At 56.3% G+C, this 26,934-nt stretch overlaps 1 protein-coding gene across 8 annotated transcripts in view; it reads right to left on the bottom strand.

Moving 5' to 3' along the window:
• ARHGEF7 (Rho guanine nucleotide exchange factor 7) overlaps positions 1-26,934 on the bottom strand; it is a 103,158-nt gene that overhangs the window by 47,862 nt on the left and 28,362 nt on the right. For 3 of the 8 annotated variants that reach the window (XM_069602455.1, XM_069602450.1, XM_069602449.1), the window contains exons 2-5: positions 24,861-24,947; positions 11,895-11,979; positions 9,101-9,231; positions 4,736-4,937 (exon numbers count right to left, since the gene is read on the bottom strand). In XM_069602455.1, coding sequence (XP_069458556.1) covers positions 4,736-4,937; positions 9,101-9,231; positions 11,895-11,979; positions 24,861-24,947 — 505 coding nt within the window. Of the gene's footprint in view, positions 1-4,735; positions 4,938-9,100; positions 9,232-11,894; positions 11,980-13,680; positions 13,743-24,860; positions 24,948-25,127; positions 25,220-26,934 lie in introns of those variants that run through there. The other 5 variants (XM_069602453.1, XM_069602452.1, XM_069602451.1 and 2 more) reach the window with 3 other exon arrangements.

Raw genomic sequence — 26,934 nt, 5'->3', positions numbered from 1 at the left:
AGACCCAGACAAATCAAGGTTTAAGTCCAAAGAGGTTGTCTTCTCTCACTTAAAAAAAAAGGAGAGCATACAATGTGCTGGGCGCCAAGACAGAATCTTCTGGGCTGGGAGCTGTCAGGAACACACTGTGTGAGGCGCTCCTGAGCCGTCACATGGAGGAGCCCCCATGCACCCTCTGCAGGAGACCCAGGAGGGCGGGGCTGGCGCTGCAGGGACAGGCTCCAGGAGAGGTGTCTGTGGAGGTGCAGGCCGCAGAACCGCAGAGCTGCAGGCCTCCAGCTCCTCTGGAGAGAACCTGGATGTGTTAATGCAACACGACAGGTCAGTCATGGCCACTCGTAACAGGAAAACACACAGGAAACAGATCTTAAAACACGCAGCTTTCCTAGCGTCCTAAGGAAAACAAAACATTCTGCGGCCCATCCAAGATCTAAAGACAGACTCCCTGTGAGGAGGGCAGGGGAGCCCCGAGGATGGAACAGCGCACCTTCCAGGGCAACTCGGGCAGCCTATCCCCGCTTTCACGCAATAATCCTTACAGAGCGCTGATAACAGAACGCAGACACAGGCGTGCTGACAAAAGAGGGCTGGTGGCCCTCCCCCCGGGCGCGGAGAAGAGCCACGGCTGCAGAGCACGGCAGCGTGGGGCTGCCCGGGCCAGGCTGCAGGCAGGGCCGGGCTGCAGGCAGGGCCGGCGCTGGGCGGCCCGGGGAAAGGAGGCGCCCACTGAACAGCCAGCCATCAGAGAACAGCCAAACAGAAAACAAGCCCATCAAGAACTCGGGCGTCAAGGGAGCGTGAACAGGAAACACACAAGGGGCCCAGTCCCGAGATGCAGAAACAACATGGCCATCTAGGAGGCTTATCACACGTGTGCTGAAAACGCCTCCAAAGAAAATGGGGCCCGAATGAGTGAAAAGGCACCATGAACACGAAGGACATCTGGAAAAGAGGGAAACAGCCTCTAGAAATGAGCCCTGCGGGCTAAGATGGAATCTCGGTGGACAGGCGGGGCGGAGGGAAGCGGGCAGGGAGAGATCTGAGGAGCGGGCTGCAGGCGAGTCTGGGCCATACATCATGAGGCACAGCAGCACACCGGCTCAGCGCGTCAGAGACGGAACCTGGCACGGGGCCCGTGTGGCCCTGGACTCGGGGCTCCCAAGCCCCGCGGCGCCCGTGTTCCAACCCCTGGACCCAGCGCCGGGCGCCTGATGGCAGCGCCAGCACTCCAGGACGAGCCTCCTGGCAACCTGCCTTCCACCCCGCAAATTCAAGAAGCCATCGCACGAGTGTCTGTGTGTGTAAAACACACACTAACTGTGTGGATAAAACGAGTTTACGCACCAAGAGTCTGCACAGAAAACGTTCAGGGACACGGACCACACCTTCCGTCAGACAGCACATGCTCAGGAAGGACCCCAGCGCCTCCGCAGCGAACTCTGAAATAGCCTCTCGCAGACCCCAGATGGGAGAGGTCTGAGGCAACGGGTCTCTGAGGGAGCATTCCTGTCTTCACGGGGACTATTTCAAACCAGAAACCACACTCGGGCCCCAGGCGCAATCAGAGCACTGCTGTCTGCAGCCACACGGGGGCAGGAGAGCGCAGCCACGCGTTCAACCGAGAAGCCGGACAGAGCTCACCTGGAGACACGCAACCCCAGAGGACATCACAGAGGAGGGGGCCTCAGCTTTGTGCATTTGACAAAGATGTCTGTGAACCGAATCAGAGCTTAACACAGAGAAACTCCTGCCATGACGGCCACTTAGAGGCAGGAATCTGTACGCTGGGACCTGGCACATTTTGTTTACAGAAAATGAAGGCTAGATTACACTGCAGATCACAACGTTTATGTCAAACTTGCTCTTTAAAAAAGAGAAATCCATTCCAAAGTCACAAAGTCATACAAATTACCAAAAAAAAAAAAAAAACGCAATTACACAAGTGCTACCATGATGCTGGATTTTCACTCGCAACTGTTACAAAGTGAAACAGTAAAAACAAGCTTTCATGTCTTTCCTTCTCAAATGGCCTCGTTTAAAATCAGACAGGCACAGCTTTCCACAGAAGAGAGTCACCTAATCGGAGGACACTAGGGATGGAAACTTACTCCTCAAAGTAGCTATTCCTTTAGCTCGACGATCAAATAGCAACACCCAGCCTAACAGACGGAGAAGGCAACGGCACCCCACTCCAGTGCTCTTGCCTGGAGAATCCCAGGGACCGCGGAGCCTGGTGGGCTGCCGTCTATGGGGTCGCGTAGGGTCGGACACAACTGAAGCGACTCAGCAGCAGCAGCAGCAGCCTAACAGATGACTCACTTGAGCAAATATGCCATTCTCTATATTTTAAAACTAAACACGAAAACAAGGAAAGTTTTCAGTTGCTTGAGTCTCAGTGTGGCATGAAAACTAGGGTTTCCATGCGAGCCCTGCAAGGAGCTGTTTGCCAGCAAAGCAGTTACACACATGCAACTAAAGGGGCCTCTCACACACACACACACACACACACACACACACACAAAGCTAAGGCAGAGAAACACACACACACACAACTAAGGCAGAGAAACACACACACACATAACTAAGGCAGAGAAATGGGATCGCAGGCAGAAGAAAGCAATGTGGCTACCCCTGGTGCAGGCACCGCACCCAAATGAGACGGCTGCTTCTTAGAGCTGTGTCTGCCCCCCCCCCATGGAGCTCAATGCCCCCCAGAAGTGGGGTAAGAGTAGAACACGCCTGCCAGGCTGCGGGACACCCGGAGGGCCCCACAGACGGCACTGACCACATGCATGTCCACCTGAAAACAACCCCATCTTTGCAGCGCCATTTCCCAGGGTTAACTCTGGAAACTTCAGGAGGAGGAACACCTGGAAAGGAAAAGTTTATCTGTACTCATTCGCACTTTTACTACGATGCCTCAACATCAGACCAGAATTTCCATTTTAAAGAATGGAATCACAGTAGAATTCAAGAAGCCCAGACCCAACAGATGTCTACACAATCAGCAAAACCCACTCTTTATGGCTTGCTCCTTTGCCAGCTCCGAGACTCCCTCAGGGCACGTCCCTCCACCAGCTCTGTGACTCTTGAGGGCGTGCCCATCACCAGCTCTGTGACCCCTGGATCCCCTTCGTAAAGGGAAAGACCATGTTACTCTCAACCTCTCCCCCGAAAGGGCCCAGCGCTCTCTTGGCCCCAGAGGGACTGCTCGGCCTCCCCAGCACTCAGGCCCAGGGGCCAGAGCCAGGGCTGCCCCCGGACGGGCTGGCGGGGACTGCTGAGTCCAGCCAAGCTGCAGACTAAGGCACACTTCCCAGCAGCCATGTCTGTGACGCAGGCAGCTGGACACCAGCGCCACGCCCTCGGCTGGTTCTACCCAGGGACAGATTAATAGGAGGGTGTTCAGAGGAGGGTTTTATTTGCACCCTATTCCCTGAATACCCCGATAACACTATCTTCTGGGGCTGTGGTGAGGACTGAAAGTCACAGATAAAAAGAAGTTTATATAGGAAGCAGAACACAAAAGCTTGGCTATTACTCTTAACTGTATTCTAATAATGAACAAATGCTGTTTTTCTGGTCAACTACAGAATAAAGAGCACCAATGAGATACCACTTGACAACCATTAGGATGGCTACTGACAAAATAAAAAAAAACCAGGAAACAAGTGTTGGCAAAGACATGGAGGAACAGGAGCCCCGTGCCCTGCTGTGGGGTGTGAGAGCCACTGTGTGCGACGCACAGTAGGGCCTCAAGACCTGAACGGAGTCCCCGTATGAGCTGGCAGTTCCGCTCCGAGCTACGTACCCACGAGACCCGAAAGGACTCAGACGGACACCTGCAGCCCCACGTGCAGTGACATCAGTCACCAGAGCCCAAAGCCAGAAACAACACAGTCCAGCAGCAGCAGCAGGACAGACGCGATCTGGCCGTGAAATCACACACACACGCATACTGGTCTCTGCCCCCAGGTTCCTGGCCAAAGGCTCCTGACCCTTTGGGGTGTCCTGACAAGGCCACTGGGAGCAGCCATGCCCTGGAGCGCCTGCAGTGCCACGACGCGATCACACCTGAGCAGAAATGCAAGCAATGCCAGGACCACCACTCCCTTCCAAAATTAGATAGGCCTTGCAATAATTCTTTAAATTCAAGAAACTGCTAAGCAACTACAGAAAACGTACAGAAGGGGATGCATTCCAAAGTGCCACACCAGTGCAAAGACACGGACAAATCACTCAGCATCACATGACTGGCAGAAGCACCCACGGTAAGAAGCTACACAGCCAACGGCATACAGCAGGCTTCAAGCCCCCAAAAGGATGACGAACTACACCTTATACAAACGTGTAACCACAAAGTAAGAACTAACAGACGTGACAGGTTTCTCCTCACAGACGGCAAAGAACAGTGAGTCTGTTTTCAACTGCTGGTGTCACGATGGCAGGAGACGCCGGCCTGAGTGCGGAGCCCCTTCTCCAGCCCCCAGTGTGGCCAGGCTCTCACCCTCCGCCAGGGCTGGACCACTCCCAGCTGGGACTCCCAAGCCCGGCCCCGCCCCGGCCCCACCCCGCCCCGCCCCGCCCCGGCCCCGGCCCCGGCCCACCCCGCCCCGGCCCCGCCCCCGCCCGGCCCCACCCCGCCCCGCCCCGGCCCCGGCCCGGCCCCGCCCCGGCCCCGCCCCGCCCCGCCCCCGCCCCGCCCCCGCCCCGGCCCCGCCCCCCGACCACTCACCGCTGGGCTTGACCTCGCGCACGTAGTTGCTGGGGAACCAGCCGGTCCTGCCGTTGTGCGTGCCCTCCCACCAGCCCCCCTCCTCCACCCGCGTCACGTGGATGACGTCGCCTTTCGAGAAGGACAGCTCGTCCTCATTCGTCTGCTGGAAGTTAAACTTGGCTCTGACGACCAGCTGATTGTTGCTGTTGTCGGTCATGTCCTACAGGGGGAGAAGGGAGGGAGACATCATGAAGACAACACTCCGTCGCTGCGATCAGACCAGGTGCGACCCAGCACCGCAGCAGAGCCGCGGCACACGCGGGGCCGGCTGGAGACACGGGAGTCCCTGCCCCGACCGCCGCCCAGGCCCCGGCCCGGAGAAAACCCCGTTAACCGCCGGCAAGGCCTTACTCGGGCCACGTTAGCCCACAGAACACTCCACACACACGCACAAGCCCCTGCGCTCCACAGCCTCGGCGCGGGAGCCGGGCCCCGAGTCTCACCGTCCCCCGTCCACAGTCAGGGTCCAGCAGGAACCCCGCAGACGCCCGGGCAACGAGCCTGGCCCCAGAACCACAGCCTACGACCCTCAGCCAGGACCACGGCGGCCTGACACAGATGTGAACAGGATCCCACGTCTTCCAGTACGCTCTCAAAAGTGTCTAAGAGCTAAGATGCCCCTTGTTCCACGAATAAACAAACTCGAGCTCGACTGAGAAGACAGATACCAACACTGAGGCGAAGCTCTCTCAAAACAGACGAATGAAACAGAAAATCTCAGAAATAGGGTAGAACTTACAAAACTTACTCAGACTGACATAGTGAAAAACAAAGAAAACTATGAGATCCCCGGGACCTGTGAGAAACGACGAAGATCTGACACTGGAACCACAGTCTTGTTAGAGAAAGGACACTGCTAAAAAGGAGTCTAAGAAGCACAGCTCAGCGTGTCCCAGATGTGCCGAAAGACTCAAGCACACGTCCAGAAGCTGAGTGAAGCCCAAACAGGAAACAAGATACCTGGGCCAATTCACGTCACACCTAAACTTGAGAAAACTGAAGACAGAGACTTTAGTATCTGGATAAAGACATCTGCAGAGACGCAAGAAGAGCACCCTTACTCAAGACGTTAATGTAAGACGCACCCCGCCAAAACAGGATTGACCGAGAGAAGATGAGGATGGAGGCAGTGGAGGGGTGGACTCGGGTCGCAGCCAGCCCACAGGCGCTGGTGCCGGAGGCCGAGGGGGCGTGTGAGCTCCCGGGGAAGAGGAAATCGGGACACCTTGAGCCGTCTGAAGGCCCAAGAGGAGCGTCTTTCGAAGAAGGCAGAGAGTAGACTGCCATCTGCCAAAGGCACACAGAACGCCGTCTGGGAAGGCCAGGCCCCACTGAGCCTGAGCCATGATGCTGCCGCACCACAGCCACCGCCGGCACAGGGGACGCGGGGGGGGGGGGGGGGGGGGCTCGACGCCCCTCTCACTGCAAGGCAGCCACAGCCCAACACTGTGCTGTCGAACAACAGGCTTTACACAGGGCGTTTATCAGAGACACAGCCAAATACCTAAGGAACCTACAGAGACATTGAAAAGTGGCGTCTCTACTGATTTTCTCCTGTAGCAAGTCTCAGAGAACCACCCGACTCTACAGTAGGCGCGTGCATCGCTGAACAGGAGGAAAAAGACTGAGAGCGCAGACAGTGCTCAGGGCTCCAGGCGGAGGAGCTGACATGATGCCTCCGAGAGTTCACATGTATTTACCTATTTAAACATGCACTGGCTACTGTAAATCGTGTTTACTTGATAATTCAAATCAATGCATCCACCTTTATCTACTGAATTAGACCCTTAATGCAAACTTAATATTTAATACCTAAAGTATTCAATAAAGGGATCTCTTCTAAGCATCTGGAGGAACCCTGGACTGAGCACTGTCCCCTCAAGCTCAGGGGCACCTGAGAGGTGGAGGCTGGATGGGTCACAGCCCCGCAGGGAGGCCGCCCCTGCCCTGGTCAGACACAGCCGCCCACCGAGCCTCGGCTGCGAACCAGCGCCATCTCTCACCAACTGTCCACTCTGATCGCCACGACCTTCTCTTTTCTGCGATGTATCCTGGCTTTGCAGAGCCCGTCGGGGTGACAAGTTCCAACAATGGAATGTGACACGTAACAAACTAAGGCGCAGAGCGGGCCCCTGCTGAGTCACTTCAGTCGTGTCCGACTCTGTGCGACCCCATAGACGGCAGCCCACCAGGCTCCCCCATCCCTAGGATTCTCCAGGCAAGAACACTGGAGTGGGTTGCCATTCCCTTCTCCAATGCATGAAAGTGAAAAGTGAAAGGGAAGTCGCTCAGTCGTGTCCGACCCTTAGCATGGACTGCAGCCCACCAGGCTCCTCCATCCATGGGATTTTCCAGGCAAGAGTACTGGAGTGGGGTGCCATTGCCTTCTCTGAGCAGGCCCCTAAGGACGTCAAACTGCCCCGGGAGCCCTCTGCCAGCCCAACTGCTGGGCACACATGGGCGGTACTGGCGTGGGATGGGGCCCCACCATCAGGAGGCAGCAGAAGACGTGACCCACAGCCTCCCAACAGGCCAGGCCAGGCCAGCACCAGGACACCTCCTGCTTCAGGCAGCGACACTCCACGAAGGCCCAGACAGGGCAGCGTCAGCGTAGGGCAGGGCGGTCTGGACCCTTCACGCCTGAGGCAGACTCTCAGCCGTCGAGCGCCCCCAACCCTGAAGGACGACATGGGCCCAAGGCAGGGAGAGGACCACGGGCCACACCGTGCCAGCCCGCCCTCCCTGGGGCCGCCACTGCTGGCCCGGCCACAGCAAAGGGAAGCTTCAGTCACGAGCGTCTCATCTAGGGTTTCACCCTCCCCTTCAGGTCAGGAGGAGTCTCACCACGCTCCCTCCGAGCGGCTCACCGTGCCCACCACACAGCTGAGGTGGCCGCAGGCTTCCCATTTCTGGTGTGACAAAACTTCTCTAATGAAACACTAGTCCTATACTTACTATGATCTCAGCAACATTCATCATAAAAGGACATTTAACTGAGTAAAATTCTTCAATTGCAACCCAATCCTCATTTATTCAAAAACAAACAAAAAAAGCAAACGAGAAGAGCCTCAAGTGAATGGGTCAGGCAGCGAAGGTTTCTCTGCCCAAAGCTTGCTGACTTTTCGTGTGTCTTCCATGGGTATTTCATGAAGCAGCTGTTTTCAAGGGATCTGGACACCTTCCTTCTTTCGTCTGGACCACGATGCTCCCAACAGGGCCCCCTAAGTCCCTCCAGCCCCGGGGAGGTGGACGGTGACACGCGTCAGTCCCCATGAAGCGCTGACCAGCCGGCACCGAGAAACCGCGCCCAACGGGCGCTGTGCTGTTCTCAAGATCAGAGACAGGGCTCCGGGGCTTCTCCGAGGGGAAGGCAGGCAGTCACGCACACAGGAGGGAGAGTCAGCCTGAACGCGAACAGTTCAAGAGGTGTAAAAACTATACCCCTTCTACAGTTTTCCATTTTTAACAGTGCTTCGTGACCTAACTCAAATGCATCTCTCTACAAGGCACAGCTCAACCAGGCCGGCTTTATCTCTCCAGGATCCCCACGTGCTTATGGAACAGCATCCCCCTATGGTGAGCAGAAAGCAGTGGCCTCTGAAGACTGGAAGGGTAGGTTCTCTTCAGACTCACATGACAAGGCCGCTGAGTTTCCAACATGAAATGGTTACTAGGATGTCACACGAAGCAGAGTCACAGCAGCGGCTGATGAAGCCGAGGGCCAGGCCAGCGTCCGCCCTGGGGGGCTTGGTGGTCCTCCTGCAGACACTCACCCTGGCCAGCGGACGTGGCGGCCGCCCCCACAGGCTCTGCTCGGCCCTGCTCATCACGGTCCTCGAGGCCTCATTCCCAGGGTCTGTGCTCACAGCCTGTCTCGTGGGGTCTGTCCAGCCCGGGGCCCCCGCCTCACCAGCACTCATGAGGGGGCCCCTCTCACACGCTGCAGCCGGACTCCGCAGTGTGCTATCACGCGCTCATAAAGAGAAAAACCACCTCGAGGGTCTTCCACGTTTAGCCTTTTCTTCATCATCTAAGTATGAGACATGGATTCTTGTGCCCCAACTTCTAATCGTGTGTAGAGCAGGAAAGAAGACACCATGCAAGCAACGAGGAAAACGCTTCAAAGCCCACGTCCGTCCAGATAAACAGAGGTGCATCTTGAAATAGGCCGACGCGACATGAGACCTGTGATAATCTAGCGATGAGCAAATGCCAGCCCCGAGAGCAGGGGCAAGGCAGCACAGGCCCCCGCCCCGTGCCAAGCGCCTCCCGAGCCCCCGCCCACCACACACTCCCACCGCCGGGACCCCCGTCCACACTTACCAAACTGCGGTACTGGCCCTGGAACAACTGTGAAGTCCGGCCGTGCGCAGGCTGCGGTCCCAGGGAGTCAAAGGACTTGATCCGGTGGGAGGAGGGCCGGGCGCACACGGAGTCACTCCCCAGGCCGATGTCTGCAAGGCCGTCAAGGGGGCGGGCTGAGTGCCCTGCTGCCCGCCCGCAGGACCCACCCACATGCGCCCCCGTTGCCCTTCCTAGAAACCAGCTGCACAGAACACGCGTCGGCTCTGGCATCCGGCAGTCTGTTCTGACCCTTTCCTCTCACCTGGGGAAAACAGGCCTCCCGGTGAATTCCGAGCACCGCCCAGGCCTTGCCCCCTGCACCCCTGCTGCACGCCTGCCCTCGGGGCCAGCAAGCTGCGAGCCCCAGTGGGACCGTGCGGAGAAGGAGACTCTGACGTGCAACAGAAGCCCCTGGCCCTTCTGGCCAGAGCGGCCCCTCAGAGGGCGAGTCCCTCTGCACGAGGGCAGCCACACCTTCCTCACCTCCCAGGGCTGTGAAGGACCAGGGTGTCAAGGGCACCAAAGGCTCAGTCCCTGTTGGGGGTCTGGCCAGGACCACATGCCCCACCACCACCCAGCACGCCTAAGTCAGCAGCCCGCTTCACAGATGCAGCAGGATCGTGAAAGCGAGGCCACAAAAAGGCTTTCCAGGGAATCACTGCCCTGAGACGCAGGCCCTGGCAACATCCTGAAGCTGCGTGGGGGCCTTCCGTGAAAACATCCTGAAACTGGGGGCCTCCGGGCCCGCTCTTTCTGGCAGGTCTGTCTGGACTGGCTGGCACAGTGTCTGAGGAAATGCTGACTTAGTCATCAACAGTTGAGAGCCAGAGGACTTCCCAGGGAAACGGAGCTTTCCAGCTGCTCTCACAGCGCCCAGGAGGGTACCACAGGGTGTGCGCTCCTCGACTGCCCAGAGCTAGCAAGGCCCAGGCATCTAGGACTCCTGCCCTAAAACCACCCGGACAGTCAGTCCACACGCAGCCCCTCCAGTTCTCAGGCCCAGATGAGCGCTGGCAGCAAGAGCCAGCGTTCAGCACCACCGTGGGGCAGGGGCCTGGGCAACTGCAAGCACAGAGCTGCGCCCAGAGGACACGCGTGCAGAAACTGCCCAGCAGCTGCCCCGTACCCGGTGCACGCTCAGGACCCCTTCCTGCCCCACCGCCAACCTTTCTCTGTCCAAGAGAAAGGCAAGGATCTGGCCACATGCCCGAGAACGCTTCCTTCGAGCGCCAGGAGCAGAGGGGCGCCAACGCGGGCCTCTCTCAGCGGGGCCGCCGGCAGCCCTGAGGGCAGCGCGCCTCACGCCTGCCGCTGTTCAGCCGCTCAGTCACGCCCGACTCTCTGCGACCCCGTGGGCTGCAGCCCACCAGGCTCCTCCAGCCATGGGATGTTCCTGGCATGAATACCATTGCCATGTCCTCCTCCAGGGGATCTTCCTGACCCAGGTCTCCTGCTTGGCAGGTGGATTCCCTACCACGAGCCACCAGGGAAGCCCGTCTTACACCTGAGTTGGCCCCTTATGGCTGACACCTGCAAAGGCACGGCCACACGTCACACTGGCTTCAAAATCAGACGCGAAGAGCAGCAGCCAGCAAACCAGAGGCAGAAAGCTCTCACTCGACAAAGCTCTAGCCTCTTGTTTAAGAGCTGCAGAGAGAAGCACCGAGCTCGCTCCAGAACATCCAAGCAGCTCTTTGTAGAGAAGAGCGCTCTGCGTTCTGCACCCAGGGACGTCAAGAGCACACGTGACACACGTCTGCACCAGACGGGGTGAGAGCGACGGCACGGGCGCCCTGGAGACACGGCCCCGGCCCGTGTCTGCACGGGGAGTGTGGAGCCCCGCACTCCCGCCGCGATGACCGAGCATCGCCACCTGGTGGACGGAGCAGAAGCAGCCTCCGACCCCGGAAACAGACGCCTCCAGCCTCGCGTGGGGTCTGTATCTACCGAAGCTGCTCCTGCCTGTGGCCCGAGCGCACGTCCAGCCCCAGGACAGCGCATCAGCCGTGGTCCTGGCAGCCAGGGGTGGCTGGGCTGGGCCGGGGCATGGAGTCACGGGGGAAGCACGGTTCTCAGAGCCAGCCTGGCCGCTCACGGCCGGCCACCCTCTTGCTGAGTGCTCACATCAAGCCCATCCCTTCACGGGGCGGGGCGGGGCGGGGGGGGTGGGGGTTGCCGGCAGGAGCAGCGTGCTGCCTGACGGACAACCTTCATGAGACGCCACAGGATCTCCTCCTGCAAGGCCTGCTCCGGGTGGAGTGCTGACGTCCGTCTGAGCCCACCTCTGCTCCAGAATCCAGACCTCCACCCTTGTCTACACTCACTCACCCGGGTCCTAATTCAGCTTGACCTGAGGTGCTGCCATTGCAACCGCCAAGAGTCTCCACTGCAAGCCAAGGTCAAGCACAGAAGCCCAGCCTAGAGCTGTGGGCGCCTGAGGGCCCTGGGAGTGGTCCCTCGGGCCCGCTCCTCCCCACACAGTGAGGGCAGAGCGCCCCCATCCGAGGGGCCAGGACAGCCCATGAGTGCACCCGTGGACGAGGCCACTCTGCTGCTCGCTCAGGCAGAGGAGGGGAAGCACCAAGACACACGGGGACCCGAAAAGGAAGAGCTGCTCTGACAAGGAAAAAGAATAGCATCGCAGCAAAGCCACAGCCAAGAGCTTAGCGCGGTCCTTTCTAAGCTCAGTAACGCTCGCCCTGCCTGCTGACAGGAGGGCGCGGTCTCTGCCCGTGGCTTCCCCTCCCCTCAGGTTCAGCAGAAAGACACTTACCTGCTGTTACTTTATTCAGCGTCACTAAGGAGCTGAGGACCTTGTTGAAATTCTGCCCCTGATACAAATCGTTTGCATCAAACGTCTGCAAGGGAAAGAGAATAAGCAGGATTAGCCGGCACTGGCGGGGCGTGGCAGTCTGTGCAGCGGGAGGAAGACAGTGGGCTTTGCAGGTGAGACCCGGGCAAGGGCACCCGAGGAGCTCAGCTTCCCGGAGGCCGGGCCACTCTGCTCCTGGGGCTGAGTCCAGTTCTGAACCACCCTGCCCCACCCTCCCAGCAACCTGGGGCACTCCTGGCACTCAGAGAGGGCTCTTCTCCTTAGACTGAGGCCAAGGCTGCTGGGCATGCCTACGACAGACTTCCTCTCCCGGTCACAGCCCAGGCCAAAGTCAGAAGCAGCCAAAGGGAAGCCCAGATGCTGGAGTGGACACAAGGGTCGAGGGAGAGGAAGCGGGGAGCCAGACTCCAGAAAGAGGGGCGCCTCCACCCCAGAGACCAGGGACACAACCGCACTGGCCCAGCCCCGCCCGCCCAGGAGCTGGAAGAGAATGCACGTCGGGCTGCCCAGACAGAGCGCCACGGTCTCGGACGTGTGCACAGACACCACGGGCTGAGACACACACACCTCACTCCCAAACGCTGTCTGAAGATCACACACAGCTTTGGATCACTAAATAACAACAACTCCCCACCAAAAAATTTAACCATCAGATGATCCACAACTTGTGCCAGAGAAAGTAGGGAAAGAAAATTCTTTCAGATGCAGGTAACAGAAAGATGTGTTCATGTGTCAAAATGAAAACTAGGATAACATACTTCAAAGATTCTCTCACCGGGGCAAAAGTGACCTCCGGCAGCCAGCCATCCCAGGAACGGCGTCCTCTGCAGGTCGCCCACCACCTCTGCCCCAGCTGGTTCACGGTTCCTGCGTCTCACATCCTGCCAGGAAGCCCGGCTCCTCTTCCTGCCTCCCACCCCCTGCGCAGCCCCGGAGGATTCAGCACACTGCACAGTCCCCGCACAGGCCGCTGCAGAAACTGAAACCCGCCCCGCAGCCCTCACCCCCCACATCCAGAGAACGGCCCGCACACAGTAAGAAGGCAGCAACCCGCCCGGCTCCCACCATCCCACCTCCCCGCCACGGCTCGGAAGGTCTCTGTGAGGACAGACCCAGGACACAGGGCTGCTCCAAATCTCGACAGTCACTGCCGTCTCTGGCCCACTCTCCTGCTTTACCTTCTGAGATGAGTAAACATCCTCGTGAGGTGAGCTTAGATGTGAACCAAAGAAAGAAAATCCAAGAGCTGAACAAACCAGCTCCAGAAAGGAGGCCATTAAACCCAAGTTGAGAGAGGAACGCAAACAGAGCTGGGAGAGGGGAAGAGTCGTGAACTCAGACAGCCAAGCACTCTGCGACACTGCTCACACCTTTCTCGCGGATGGAGCAGGAGATAAAACGTTCGTGATGCCAGATCCTGCCCGCCTATGAAAACGAGTACCCCTTAGGACAGTCTCTGGAATCCCCGTGATTCCAAGATTCAAGTCAGAGGAGACCGTGATTCAGGCAGGCGTGTGCAGCTACATCTGCAATGGGCTGGCTGAGTTCTTTATTAAAAGGAGGGCCCTGAACAGGCCTCCACTCCCTTCTGTCAGAACACAAAAGCTCCTTCTCCTGGAAAAGGTGGGAGGAGGCAGTCTCAGCTCTCAGGTCCTAATTCCAGAGCTTGGAAAATTCAAATTGTAGTATTCTGCAAGAAAAAATATACATAAAAGTATCTACTAACCTTCATCGTGGTAAGGCAGAGAGTCACAAAACCCAGAAAAACAGGATGTTGAAAGCTGAAGTTTCCTGTTATTCCAGAACTATATATCTTACTTGGACACCAGGAAGCGTCTGGTTGGCTGAAGCAGCCCACCAATGGGCTCCAAAGTGATGTCAGAACTTAAGTGAATTCACACACACACCACACTTCTCAACAGGAAGCTACACAATGAGACCAGACAAGCGCCTGCCACCGAGAGGGGAAGACGCACATTCTGAGTCAAAGATGTTTTGACTAAAGGGCTTCTCTAGAGAAAGATAACCAATTACTTCCTGAAACAGGAATGTATTCAACAGAAGAAAAAAATCTTAGGGTTCAGAGAAAGTGGGAATAACAGTGCACAGTTACCCCGGGGCACTCACGCTTCGGAGACAAGCCTGCCCGCCCGTGGACCCTCTGCCAGTGGTCACCTCAGTCCCATCAGGGCACCGAGGCTCCCAGACAGAAGTCCACCCGCCCAGCCCCACCTGTGCAGCAGAGAAGGCAGGTTCTCGAGCACCCAGCGCCCGGAGCCGCCGAGCGCACTGGACACTGCACGGGAGGGCTAAGCCGGACCGTCACGCGCCTGAGCCGAACTCGACCTCCCAGCCGTCACGCTCGCTCCCTACACCACCCTCTGACACGCTCTTTCCTTACACTTAGCATCACACGTGGTATCAGGCTTGGTCCCTGAACTAACACCGGACACAGGAGGGCTCACCCATCCCTGAGGAAGAGATGAGGCGCCACACGCCAGCCGCCACCAGCACCCACGGCGGGGCGATTCGGTCAGGGTGGCCCGCCCACCAGAGCAGGAGCTCTGAGGCCCCCGGCCAGAGGATGACCACGCCGCCCTCCGGCTCCCGTCTGACTGCAGTCTCCCAGCCTCCGCTCGGCCCCTCCCCAGGCGCAGGGTGGGCGCCCCCACCCGCTGTCCTGCCGCTGGCCAACAAGAGCCAGCCCAAGCAGCCACTCTGAACAGGACACTGCCCTCACGTCCCAGCAGAAGCTTCAGGAACCTTCCAGCATAAGCAGGGCACGGCGCTCGGGAACTTCTCCCCCGGCCTGAACCCCAGGATAAAGAGGCCACTCAGCACACCCACGCCGTCTCCACAGCCAGCACAACGGGCAGGACACGCCTGCCGAGTGGTCAGCCACGGAGTCGTGCAGGCTGCTGGTGGGCAAGCCTCCTCTGGGTAAGAGCAGGACATAAACCCACGTCTCCCCCAGTAGAGCTGGCTCCTGAAGAGAGAGTACAGCTGCTCCACAGACCTGCTCAGGGAATCTCCCAGAAAGACCCCAGGTCCCCGGCTCGCCCTCAGAGGGCTCGGGCTCTCTCAGGAGACGTCCCCTCTCCCCCTCGCGTCGGCACCTCTGCAGGGGCCACTCGAGCTGTGAAGGAGGGTGGGGTCCAGAGATGAAGGGAGACAGGGCCCTGCCCAGGGCCCAGGGCACCTGTCGACCTAACAAGTCACCCCAACACCCAGACGCCCAACCACAAGCCGTGGCTCAGGAGCCTGCGGCCTGCTGGGCACGTGGCTCTGTCTCCCTCGGGCAGGCCCCAGTCACCAGACCCTCTGCGTCTCGGGAAGGGCCACAGCCCCCCTTCAGGAGGGAGGGTCCCTGCGGGAAACCCGCCCCAGGCCCTCTATGGGCTCCCACCTCCTGGGCCACCCTCTTTTCCTCAAACCCAGCTGCCACTCCTGCTAACTGGGCCTGCGGAGCGCTGGCACGCCTGACAGCGGCCGGGGCACCCCCACCCGCAAGGTGACGGCAGGGCGCCCAGCTCACCCATCCGAGAGGCTCTCCCCACCCCAACACCGGCGAGCGGCTTTGCCTTAGCTTCCAGGCTCACAGATGGTACGAGAGTCAGGAAAGTCTCCCATATAATAACAGAAAAGCAAACTTCACATAATGTTATACTTCATGTAACAAAGAGCTTGTCAGTCAGGCACCTTCCAATGGTAAGCAAGTGAAACCCAACTCAAACTGACGTAAACAAAAAAAACAATTATTGGTTTGCATAACTAATGAGTCAAGAACAGCAAGGACCACGGGCACAAAATCAGAAGCTTCGGGCATCTCCTGACTCGGCTTGTCTCCACGTGGGCTGAAGATCAGGAAGGTCCTTTACGAGGCCACCAGGAGCCCCCCGCCACAGCCAGCAAGTCCGCCACCTCGGCCACACCTATGGGCCCTGCCGGAGTCACAGCCGAGAGGCCAGAGAGGCAGGGCAGCGCAGAGAGCCGGGCAAGGCCAGGTGATGACACGCAAGCACCTCCTGGAGACCTGCCCGCAGCTGGGACTCAGAGCAGGCAGGAAAGGTCACCTCGGGACTGACCGCCAGACCCAGGAGCAACACAGCAGCAGCGAGCTGCTCCCACCAGCGCTGCACACACACACACCCGCCCCGTCTCACCAGGTGCCACAGCCACAGCAGACGCTGACCCGCCTGGCCACACCACTGCAAAAGCGACGACTCACACCTCAACAACGCCACCACGGCTGGGGTGCCAGAGAGAGAAGACCAGGCAGTGCGGAGAAGCCCTCCTTCCACCCTCCTCAGGGAGAGGACCCCCACCGCGGAAGGCCGACACAGCTCCGTCCCAACTCAGGCAGCTTCAGCATTCCAAATGCAACCAGACAGGTCAGCTCCACTGATGAATTTAGGAGAAAGTTATTTTTGACACAAGAAATTGTTACTTTTGGCACAGCTCTGGAGTGTCGCTCTCAAAGTTTAAAAATATAATCTTGCCCTATCACATTGTCAAGTGGAATTTGTGATTTTAGAACAAGATGAGTAAAAAAATGAATCTTAAATAAGTTGTGCTATTTAAGTTTAATGCAAATGGTCCATATTGCTGGGGAAATGTGAAAAGCAGAAATCCAGCAGAGAATGTTCTCTTTCTCGGCTTCTGCAGATTCTGCATTTAATTCCACCTACTCCTACACCCTAGGGATAAAATTAAAGTTCGATGATGGATTCTATCGATACACAGCACGTTCACCCTATGTGCCCCTGTTTCTTCTCCCTTAAATGACAATTAGATCACATTCAATTCTATGGATTCCACTGTATCGACACCTAAACACAAGGACAGGGACCACTTACTCAAGAAAAGAGACACCAAATATTTTAGGCATTTCCAGGAAGGGCTGGGGCAGAAGGGAGCACAGAGTCCTGAGGAGCGAGGCAGCAGGACCCACGCATGGAAGGGATGTGACGTCTCCGCCCCCGTAGGCACCGTCAGTCCCAGACAGACGCCGCCAGGTGTGAAGACGCGCAGGAGCAGCCTCTGCGGCCCCAGGCGCTATGCTGCGGACTTCACCCCAACCTCACCTCGTAAAGGGGAAACCAAGGCTCCAAAAGGCCTTCTGACAGAGGTTCCAGACGGGAGCAGAGCACTGAGCCGCATCAGTCGCTGGGCCCCCCGACCCACACACAGGTCAGCGGGGCAGCGCCCGCAGAGGAGGGCGGCTCGGCACCGGCCCGGAGGACAACTGCACAGCCGCCAGACAGAGGGTCTGAGCAGGTGCCCGGCAACTCCTCAGGCTGATGGCTGGTGAGGCGCGGACGCTTAGGGCCAAAAGGGCAAGCAGCACACCGCGCTAACACTCAGATCAAGTCGTGACAAAACCCAGACTGTGAGAAGCGCATCAAGACGGCACACTGCAAGCACGCACTGACTCCCATCCCTCCCAGCTTTTCACTGAGATGACAGAAAGCAGCCGCTACTGATGAAAACAGCAACAAAGAATCCACCGCAGGAGGGAGCAAGGGGCCACCAGCCTCAGAGGAGGCTCAGGGAATTCCTGTGGGGGCTCCACGGGCAACGACCCAGAGTCCTCAACACCAAGGGGGTCAACAAAGGACAGCAGTGGGGAAGCTGGAGAGCAATGGCACGCGGCCCGGTGAGCGCAGCACACGACCCCTGGGTGGACGCAGCGCAGAGGCCCCTGCAGACCCGGGACCGCAGGAGGGAAGGCGTCGCCAGAAGAGCGGAAACGCCTGGGCACGCCTGGGCGGTACCAGCCTGACGTGGCGGCGCAACAGGAGGGCCTCGTTTTGAAGACGTGCGTGCTGGGCACATCCTGGAGTATCCCCGGGGGTGCTGTGCTGCGCTCAGTCGTGTCCGACCCTCTGTGACCCCAGGGACTGCAGCCCGCCAGGCTCCTCTGTCCATGGGGTTCTCCAGGCAAGGATACTGCAGTGGGTTGCCACGCCCTCCTCCAGGGAATCCCCCGACCCAGGGATCAAAGCCAGGTCTCCTGCACTGCAGGCGGATTCTTTACCAGCTGAGCTACCAGGAAAGCCCACGTGAGGGTTAAATAGTTAGCGAAGGAACCACGGGTTCACACACCACTCAGCGACTGAACACCAGGGCACCGTCTACACAAGGACAGTGTGGAAGCACAGGGCGTCCACCCTCATCTCCCGGCTGTTCTGCTGACTGTAAACTTTCCAAAATGCAACGGGCTGATCGCGAGCTTCTCTCCTGCACCCCCTCACCGGCCCCCCAGCTCCACACGTCAGCAGACAGGGAAGTACTTCACTCGTCACGCACAGAGCCTTCCTCTGCAGGCCTCAGGGAACAGGACTCAAACCAGCCATCCCACAAGCCCCCTGTCCACTCAGTCACTGCCACTCAACACGCCTCAAGTCCCAGCGCGGCTGGGCCAGCCCGGTCCTGCACCGGGAAGAGTGAAGAGCAGCAGCTTCCCTCTGTGCCTCCTCCGCCAGGCAGGCTCCCTGGCTCTCCCGCAGGCTTGGGGGAAACACACGGCCCCCTCTCCCGGCCAGACTACTCCCAACGCCACCAACCCCTCATGCCAAGCACACACCAGGACTTCCCTGGTGTCCAGGGGATAAAAATCTGCCTGCCAATGCGGGGGACACAGGTTCAACCCCTGGTCTGGGAAGATCCCAAACAACCCAGAGCAACTCATCTCACGCGCCTGGAGCCCGTGCTCCACGGCAAGAGGAGACACCCCAACGGGAAGCCCGTGCACTGCACCGAGAGACGGCCCCCGCTCGCCGCAGCTATGGGGGGCCTGTGCACACCAACAGGACCCAGCACAGCCAAAAGCAAACGCTAAGCTTAAAGGACCCCTGGGGGACTAGTCACAGCAGAGCCTCCACAGGGGCCGCTGGGCCCCCAGTCCCGCACAGAAGCCCCGCAGCCACGGCTGCCAGCCTGCCTGCCTGCTGCTCTCCCTAGAGCGGGAGCGCGCGTGTCAGTCACCCTGCCGCGCAGGGGGAGACACCAGCGGTCGTGGGCTGGAGACCCGGCACCCTCAGCTCGAGGACCAAGCGCTCTCCCAACTACCAGGGAAAACACCCAAGACACATCAACCGGAATCGGGTCCAAAATTTGGGTCAAATTAGCTCAGAAATGCATATTCTGGCTAGAAAGTTAGTTTTTTTTAACATACAGAATGCGGATCGCACATCTAAATATGGTCTGAGAGGCCTCGGGATTTGTTTCGCTTTGCAGTGATTCCCTGGGAACCTGTCCTCTTGCTAGTTCCCAGGACTCAGAGGAACTCCACAGGGACACAAACCACCTCAGGGCAAAGAAGGGGGGCACTCTGCCTTCCCCAAGACCAATGGGGAGAAGCCTGCCAGGAGAGGGGTCCCTTCCTCAAGATCAACAGGCATTTTCTTGATTTGTTTTTACATGAAAATAGGAAAGTGACAACTAGAAGATATTCAAAGAAGTCTGTTTTACTGGACTTGGAAAAAGGGGGAAAAGGAGTAAAAGAGGGGAATAAGATCAAAAGACAGGCCACTGAGGGGCTAGAATTCCTGTGGCCAGAGCAGCAGGCCGCCAAATGTGTCAGGACTCTGCTCGCGACCACACAGAATGTAGTACCCAACAGCAGCCGTCCCCCTGCTCCACAGCCCCCCAGGCCGTCCCCCTAGATCGTCCCCCCTGCTCCATCCCCCCAGACCGCCCCCCTAGACCATCCCCCCTGCTCCATCCCCCCTAGACCATCCCCTCTGCTCCATCCCCCCTAGACCGTCCCCCCTAGACCACCCCCCCTGCTCCATCCCCTCTAGACCGTCCCCCCTGCTCCATCTCCCCCAGACCATCCCCCCCGCTCCGAGGTCCCCTACAAGACCTACAGCCATGCCCTCCCACTCTCCTGCCAAGAGCGCAGCCAGCCACCATGCCATCAGGATCTGCGAGGGACCCAGTCCTCCCTGCAGGGCCGAGAAGCAGGAAGCTGCAGACGCCACCGTGTTTGTGGTGGTCTTCAGGCGGCTACAGAAACCAGTGGAAGCTACGATTCCGGCTCGGCTGGCCCAGTCCAGGTGTGGTGCGCCCAGGAGGACGCAGACAGTGGAGCGGCACAACCCAAGTTCAAATCCCGGCGCTCCCACACTGGGCTGTGACCTAAGACCTTGTCATCCCCTCCTCTGCAAAGTAGGGACGACACCCTCTCCACAGGGCACCTGGGAAGACTCGACAAAACAGTACACGCGGAACAGCTCGGCACACACTCTACTTGATACGTCAGTCCCGTTCAACTTCAAGCTGACGTGTGTCTCCAGCCTCTTCAATGATGGAGACTTCAAGGGTGCCACCTTGATGTGGGTGCCACCTGCCTCGTGAGGTGCTGAGTGCTTCCAGTGCAGCCGATTCAGAGCGAGAGACGCTTTCAGTGAGAGAAAACTTCAGATTTTAAAGACTGAGTGTGAAAAAACGAAGTAACGTCCACCACACCTTCTCATCAACTACACCTTCAGGTAAGAATGTTCTGGGCACACTGTAAGTTTAAAGACAGTGGACTATTCAAATGAACTCCGTGTTTCTTTTACCTTCTTTTAGATATAGTTACTAGAAGATTTAAAATAACAGGTGTGGCTCCCATTCTATTTCTATCGAATGGCGCTGATCCTGACAGGAGCCCCCAGAGACCTGAGGGGAAGGGAAGCCCAGGTCTGCGCGCGGGACGCAGCCTGCATGCAGCGGGAACCAGCTCCCTGGCAGGAGAGCTGGCCAGGCTCAGCAGCGTGACGCAGAGGGTGCGGGACAAACTGCACAGAACCGTAGCGTCCCTGCTTACAAGCACCTGCAAGATGGCCGGAGGACAGCTGTGCATTTCACCCACCAAATGGCTTTTAATTACTCACTGTCTCTCAACTTCTTCAAAAGACAAGTTCTGGCAAAAACATCAATGACTTGAAGAGTTTATCCGGTCAGTCAGTAAACACTGCATCATGCCTACCACTTCCAGCTCACCGTAGAGTCGGGGAACAGATGACTAGCTAAGACGACAGACTGTGGCCCCAAACACACCTGCAGTGCAAAGCGAAGCGCACAGCTGAACTACCCACCCATCTGAATCTAGGTCAAAGGTGGTGATAACACCTGGGTGGGGCATCTCATTCCCAGGGAAAGGACTGTACACGTTTGTCTTTGTTTCAATTAATTCTGAAGCCTACATCAACAAGTTTCAAGTTTCCACACGAGCGTGTTTTAGTTCTTTCAAAACTATTTTTAAATAGTTTTGGACAAAATCTCAATCATGACCTTGCTAAAAATCTAGATGAGAACGGAGCAGGAGGACAAAGAAGTTTAATAAAGAATCTGCCCACCAGAAATACACAAGGAAGATGAGAATTTTAGAAGGACGTAAGGCGCCTTCTTTCCCCACCTCATCAGCCCATCAACCCTGGAGGGCCCTACTGATGCCTTTCCCTTCTCTCTGCAGGGAGAAAATCAAAGCTCCATCACTCACACAGCGGGAAACAGGCACTGTGGTACACAGTCTCCAGACTCGCTTCCAGCCAGAACGCCCCCTTTACAAAGTGGCCCTGGAACACCTCCGGCCGGCGCCAGGCTCAGGAAAGGAGGCCTCCTGCAGCAGCACAGAAGCACCTCTCGTAGGGCCAACGCCAGCTCCGCGCCCCAGCTCCCCACCGCCGGTCCCCCAGGGGCCGGCACAGTCCTGCCAGCCCTGGACCCTCACACCCACCCCAGCTGCCCAGGACCTGCCAGTGCACCCCCTCTGGAGTATTCCTTACCAAGCCCAACAGCAGCATTACGGTGAACACTCACAGGGCTAATAGTGAGAACTGACGTCACACTCTGGCTCCTTCCTGTAAGACGAGGACTGGGCTAACTCAACAGACTAAGGAGTAAACTAAGGCAGCACGTGCCAGTCCTTAAGGAGCACAAACAGCAGAAAGCGGCACGCTGCAGAGAGCTGAAATCAGGGCCAGGTGGAGACGGGAAGACTACACACAGGACCCGGTCAGCGTGCGCAGCGCTCTCACAACGACCAGGACAAGCTCTGTCCTTCCACGTGTACCAGGTGAACGGGGGCTTCCAGACACAACATTCTCGAGCTGGAGACACTCACAGTGCCTGGCTCCTTTCATCAGCAAACTCGACTTTTCCAGGAAAGTTCCAACTTTCATTATCAAGGCATACATAATTCTAAATAGCGTTACTTTACATCCTTATTACACTATTAGAAACATGAGAAAAAAAAATCTAAATTCTTATCAAACTCCATACTGTTGAAAGAAACAAAAAAAGTCAAATAAGATGCTTGCTGCTGCTGCTAAGTCGCTTCAGTCGTGTCCGACTCTGTGCGACCCCATAGACGGCAGCCCACCAGGCTCCCCCGTCCCTGGGACTCTCCAGGCAAGAACACTGGAGTGGGGTGCCATTTCCTTCTCCAGTGCATGCAAGGGAAAAGTGAAAGTGAAGTCGCTCAGTCATGTCCGACTCTTAGCGACCCCATGGACTGCAGCCTACCAGGCTCCTCCGTCCATGGATTTTCCAGGCAAGAGTACTGGAGTGGGGCGCCATTGCCTACTGGGTAGCAAAAAAAAAAATCATAAGCAAAATGAAAAGATCAAAGTCACATAGGCTGTTTTGCTCAACATGGTTTTCCAATAAGTTTTTACATTTTCCAAATTTCAAAACGTTTTCTAACTTAAAACCTAAATTGTTTTCCAAAGCTTAACAATAAATGCAAACTGTACAATAGTCCTTTAAAATTAAAATTCATGATCAGAACCACTCCCTGGGGCATAATATTTTATTTCCACACTGTATTAAGATGTGTTCACATGAAAATAACTGATAAAGTTATTATGATGTTCCATTCCTCTTTTAAGAAATCTGTGGATAATTTATAATGGTGGTAAACAAGAAAATACATACACCAAAAATAAGCAGCCTGTTACAAGCACAATTCAGTCTAAACCTCTGGAAAAAAGCACCTTGACACTTTACATAAAGAAAAAGCTAATCTAGAATTCAAGCTATCAATTTTGGGGGTTCACATTTGTAATTTCAAAAGCTTTCTGCCAATCTCTCATCTTCCAGGATTTTGTGAAAACAAAGCATAGAGCTACAAGGTATTTCAAAAGAACAAAGCCTTTCTCTGCTCACTCCCTTCCACACGTTTTTCTTTTAAAACCCCGGGAAACAGCCACACTTGTGCTGCATGTGTGAGGCCGTCTTTCAGGAAGCAGGCCTGTCCATCACATCACGGATGAGAACAAGTCTGGAGGCCCACCTGGAGTCCATGCCACACAGAGTCCCTTTCTCAGGAGTGCTTACACAGTGTATGGGCTTTCTGATCTGCTTCATTACTATTATAAGCTCTCATTTAATTGAAAGTTCTAAGTATGACTTATCACTGAGCTTGAAAGAATGGTAACTAAACTTGTCTCTATGTTAACTTTACTAGAAGAGATATTCTTAAAAATTTGCACAAAATATGTCAAAATTGATTTTTATACATAAAGTGAAACATCTGATACCAACTACAACTTCAAGGTCAATCAATCACAAGCATTTATGGAAGGCCTACGAAATGCCAAGCACTGTTCTAGATGCTTAGGATGTGTTAGTGAACAATGTCTCTTCTAGAACATCTTTAAATGAGCTCTTAATGTTAAAAAACAGTAAATTTCAAGATGAACTTTTTTTTTCAACAAAAATATAAAAAACATAAAATTTCAACAGTAACCTTTGGAAAACTAAGGATGGGTTTTTTGGTGTGTGTTTTTTAATTCAACTTTTTAAAAAACAATTCTTTCCTTAAAACCTTACACTGAAACGTCACATTATATCTAAGTACAAACTGAGTTTCAAATTTAATGATTAAAAAAAACACACAAAAAACACCTCAATAGTTTGGAAAGGATAATAAAATTCCACAACAACCAAGAAAAAGCAAAAACCGCCACAAACATTCATTATCACAGCCTGACAGGGACCTTCGATGAAAAAGACCAAGCTGACCCAGCAGAGGAAAGGACCCTTCTGAAACAATGTCTCTCCCACTGTCAACTGCCGCGGCTCTGCTCTGGAATCGCCTCAGAGTCTGATTTCCTCACAGGTATCAAGCACTATCAACCTAATGATAAAAACAGTACCAACAGATAAGCTTTCCATAGAATCTTCCCCAGATCTGACGGCTTCCAGATTTACTTCCCAAGAAACAGAAGATGAGAACCCGCCGCGGTTCCTCTGAAGATGCTTTCATTCACGGCTGCCTAGGAGCCTGGCAGGATCCATCTCAGCCCTCAGATCAGGAAACAGAGGCAGAGAGTGCTAAAGCCACAGGCACAAGAGGCGAGATTTAAACCCCAACAGACACAAAGCAGCCGCATTTCTGATCTAAAGCACTACCCCAGGGTTTGGGGGGGGCGCGGGAAACACACACACATGGGGAACGTAACATTAAAGAGGAATTTTCAGAGAGACGCCGCTGAAAGACGCCGCTTAGCGTAGAGACAGAGTCCTAAGCGACGTGGGAGCGACACCTCCGCCCAGAAGGCTCCCCGAGACGCAGGTCACCGTCTAACCTAAACGTCCAGTGCGAACGAGAGCCGGCTGACCTACAGCCCAGGGAGACAGGGGCGCGTCGAGGAGGAGGAGGGGCCCGCTCCTTCTCCGGGCTCGGCCCGACACCTGCCTGGGCTTCGCGAGCCTGGAAGCGCGTCCTCCGAGCATCCCCAGGGCAGAGAGGCGGGCACCACGGAGCCCGAAGGCGCCCCTGACGGACGGGCGCCCGTCACCGGCACCGCAGCCACCCGAGCCCCCGCCCCTTCGCGGGGGGCGAGACGCGGGGCCCGTCGCCGCCCCGACGCCGCGCTCGCCGCCCGCCCGCCCCCCGCGCGCCGGCCTCACCTCCAGCCGCAGGGACGCCCCGCAGCCTCGCAGGAACTCGCGGATGTTGCTCAGGCACTCGCCCTCGCTCCGGGGCTCCGGGTAGACCTGCAACACAGAGCACAGCCGCTGAGCGCCGCGCGCGGGCCGGGCGCGCCCCGAGGCGAGCCCGCCGCGGCCCCCGCGGGCGCGCCCGCCCCTCACGCCACCAGGCCGGGCGGCGCCGGCGGCCCGGCGCGACCCTGGCCGCCCCCGGCGCCCGCGCGCTCGGCCGCCGCCTCTCCTCACCCGCTTTCCTTCCTCCCGGCTGCACCAATCTCCTCAGGCCCCTTCCCTCACCAGGAAGTGGAGCGGCGGCGGAAGTGACGTCTTCAGGCCGCGCCCCGGCCAGCCCCCCTCACGCGACCCCTTCCGGTCTCCGCCTCGCTGGCGCGGCCTCCTCGCCCGGCTGCCGGCCCGCAGCCTCGGACGCGGCCCACCTGACGCAGGCCCCGCGGGGACTCCTGCGTCCCCGAAAGCTGGCGCTCTTCCCCGACGCGGCCCCGCGGACGCAGCCCGCCCGCGCAGCGGGGACCCGGGAAAGCTTGGCCTCCGCCGCTTCGAGCAACAACGAAGGGGCTGGCGGGAACCTGTTTTCTCTTCAGTTCTTCCCCGCCCCCGGCTCGAGGGGGCAGGGGGGCTAGAAGTCTAATAGATGATTTTAACTAATTAGCAACGTAGATTATGCACGTTGGGATTAAAGCGCAACGTTTTCTTCTAAATCTGGACCGTGTGTTTCATCAGTGATTAACCAAAATAGCCGGTTACTCGTCAGCGCGAAGGCTGCTGGAGATGAAAGGCGGCAACTGCAGCCTCCATCACGGGAGAGGAGCGGCGAGGGCTCCCGCAGACAGACCTTCGGAGCTTGGTCCAAGGCAGAGCTGTAAAGGCCACCCCCACGCGTGAAAGGAGTTGCTAAAAACCTCCCACGGCAAGAAACGAAGGAAACCAAGAACAGCACCAATTACACAGAACAATCAAGGGAGAGGCCTGAGACCTCAGAAGAGCTTTCTGTTGTTCTGAACGACACATGAAGGCTTTTTACACTGAAGTGTCATCGGGAATTCGAGCATTCAGGATGCTCAAGACATTTTTGTCCTTCTGTCCCCTAAGGTGAAATATCGACATTCCATCAGGCCTCTCAGGAATACTGTGGTTTCCTGTCAAAGTGCTCAGGGCTTCTAAAATTACAAAAGAAAACCAGGGTGTTAAGCAGTGCAAAGATAGAGGAAATGAGACTTTCTTCCCCCCTAAAGTTTAAAAATTCCTAGAGAAGTGCCAACATGTTTCCCTCCAAATACTGAACAGATTTGTTTTTTCCAATGGAACAGCAAAACCAAAGCTTCCTTCTAGTCCCATCTACTCCTTCCTCACACTCCCTCACACAGTCAGTCCTCATTCATGGATTCTGTATTTGCAAATTGGCCTACTCGATAAAATTTATGTGTAACCGCAAAATCCGTATTTGCAGCACTTTCTCAGCCATTTATAAATGTGCAAAGCAGCAAGAAATTTGAATTTCCTTATGCACACGTTCCCAGCTGAATTTGAGCAAGGGCATACTGTGCCATCTTACATTAGCTCATAATGGAAGCAAATGTTCTTTCCGCTGTCTACTGGTGCTATGTTTTTCACTTTTTTTTTTTTTTTTTTTTGCTTTTTCTTGGTGATTTCACTATTTTAACTGGTCCCTGAGTGTACTGTTAAAGCACCGTCCAGTGTTCCTAAGCACAAGAAGGTTGTGATGTGCCTTACAGAGAAAATACGTGTGATAGATAAACTTCATTCAGGCCTGAATTATAGCACTACAGGCCCCAAGTTCAACGTTAATGAGTCAACAATATGGCACATCTAGAAAAAGAAGATATTCGGAAATTACATGAAGCCGCTCTGGAAAGTGCTAAAGTAACCTTTACAGTGCATGAGGCAGCTGTGGGAAAGATGGAAAAGCAACTACATTTGTGGATTCATGAGATGACAAGCAATAAAAAGAGCATAGTAGACAGCATTGTTGTGAGGCTGAAAGCCAAAGAAATGTGCACTCCTCTTACCCAGG

This window comes from Ovis canadensis, chromosome 10 (assembly GCF_042477335.2).
Source record: "Ovis canadensis isolate MfBH-ARS-UI-01 breed Bighorn chromosome 10, ARS-UI_OviCan_v2, whole genome shotgun sequence".
NCBI classification, from domain to species: Eukaryota; Metazoa; Chordata; class Mammalia; order Artiodactyla; family Bovidae; genus Ovis; species Ovis canadensis.
The sequence above is the reverse complement of the archived record's forward strand: the minus strand, read 5'-3'. Positions and strand labels throughout refer to the sequence as shown.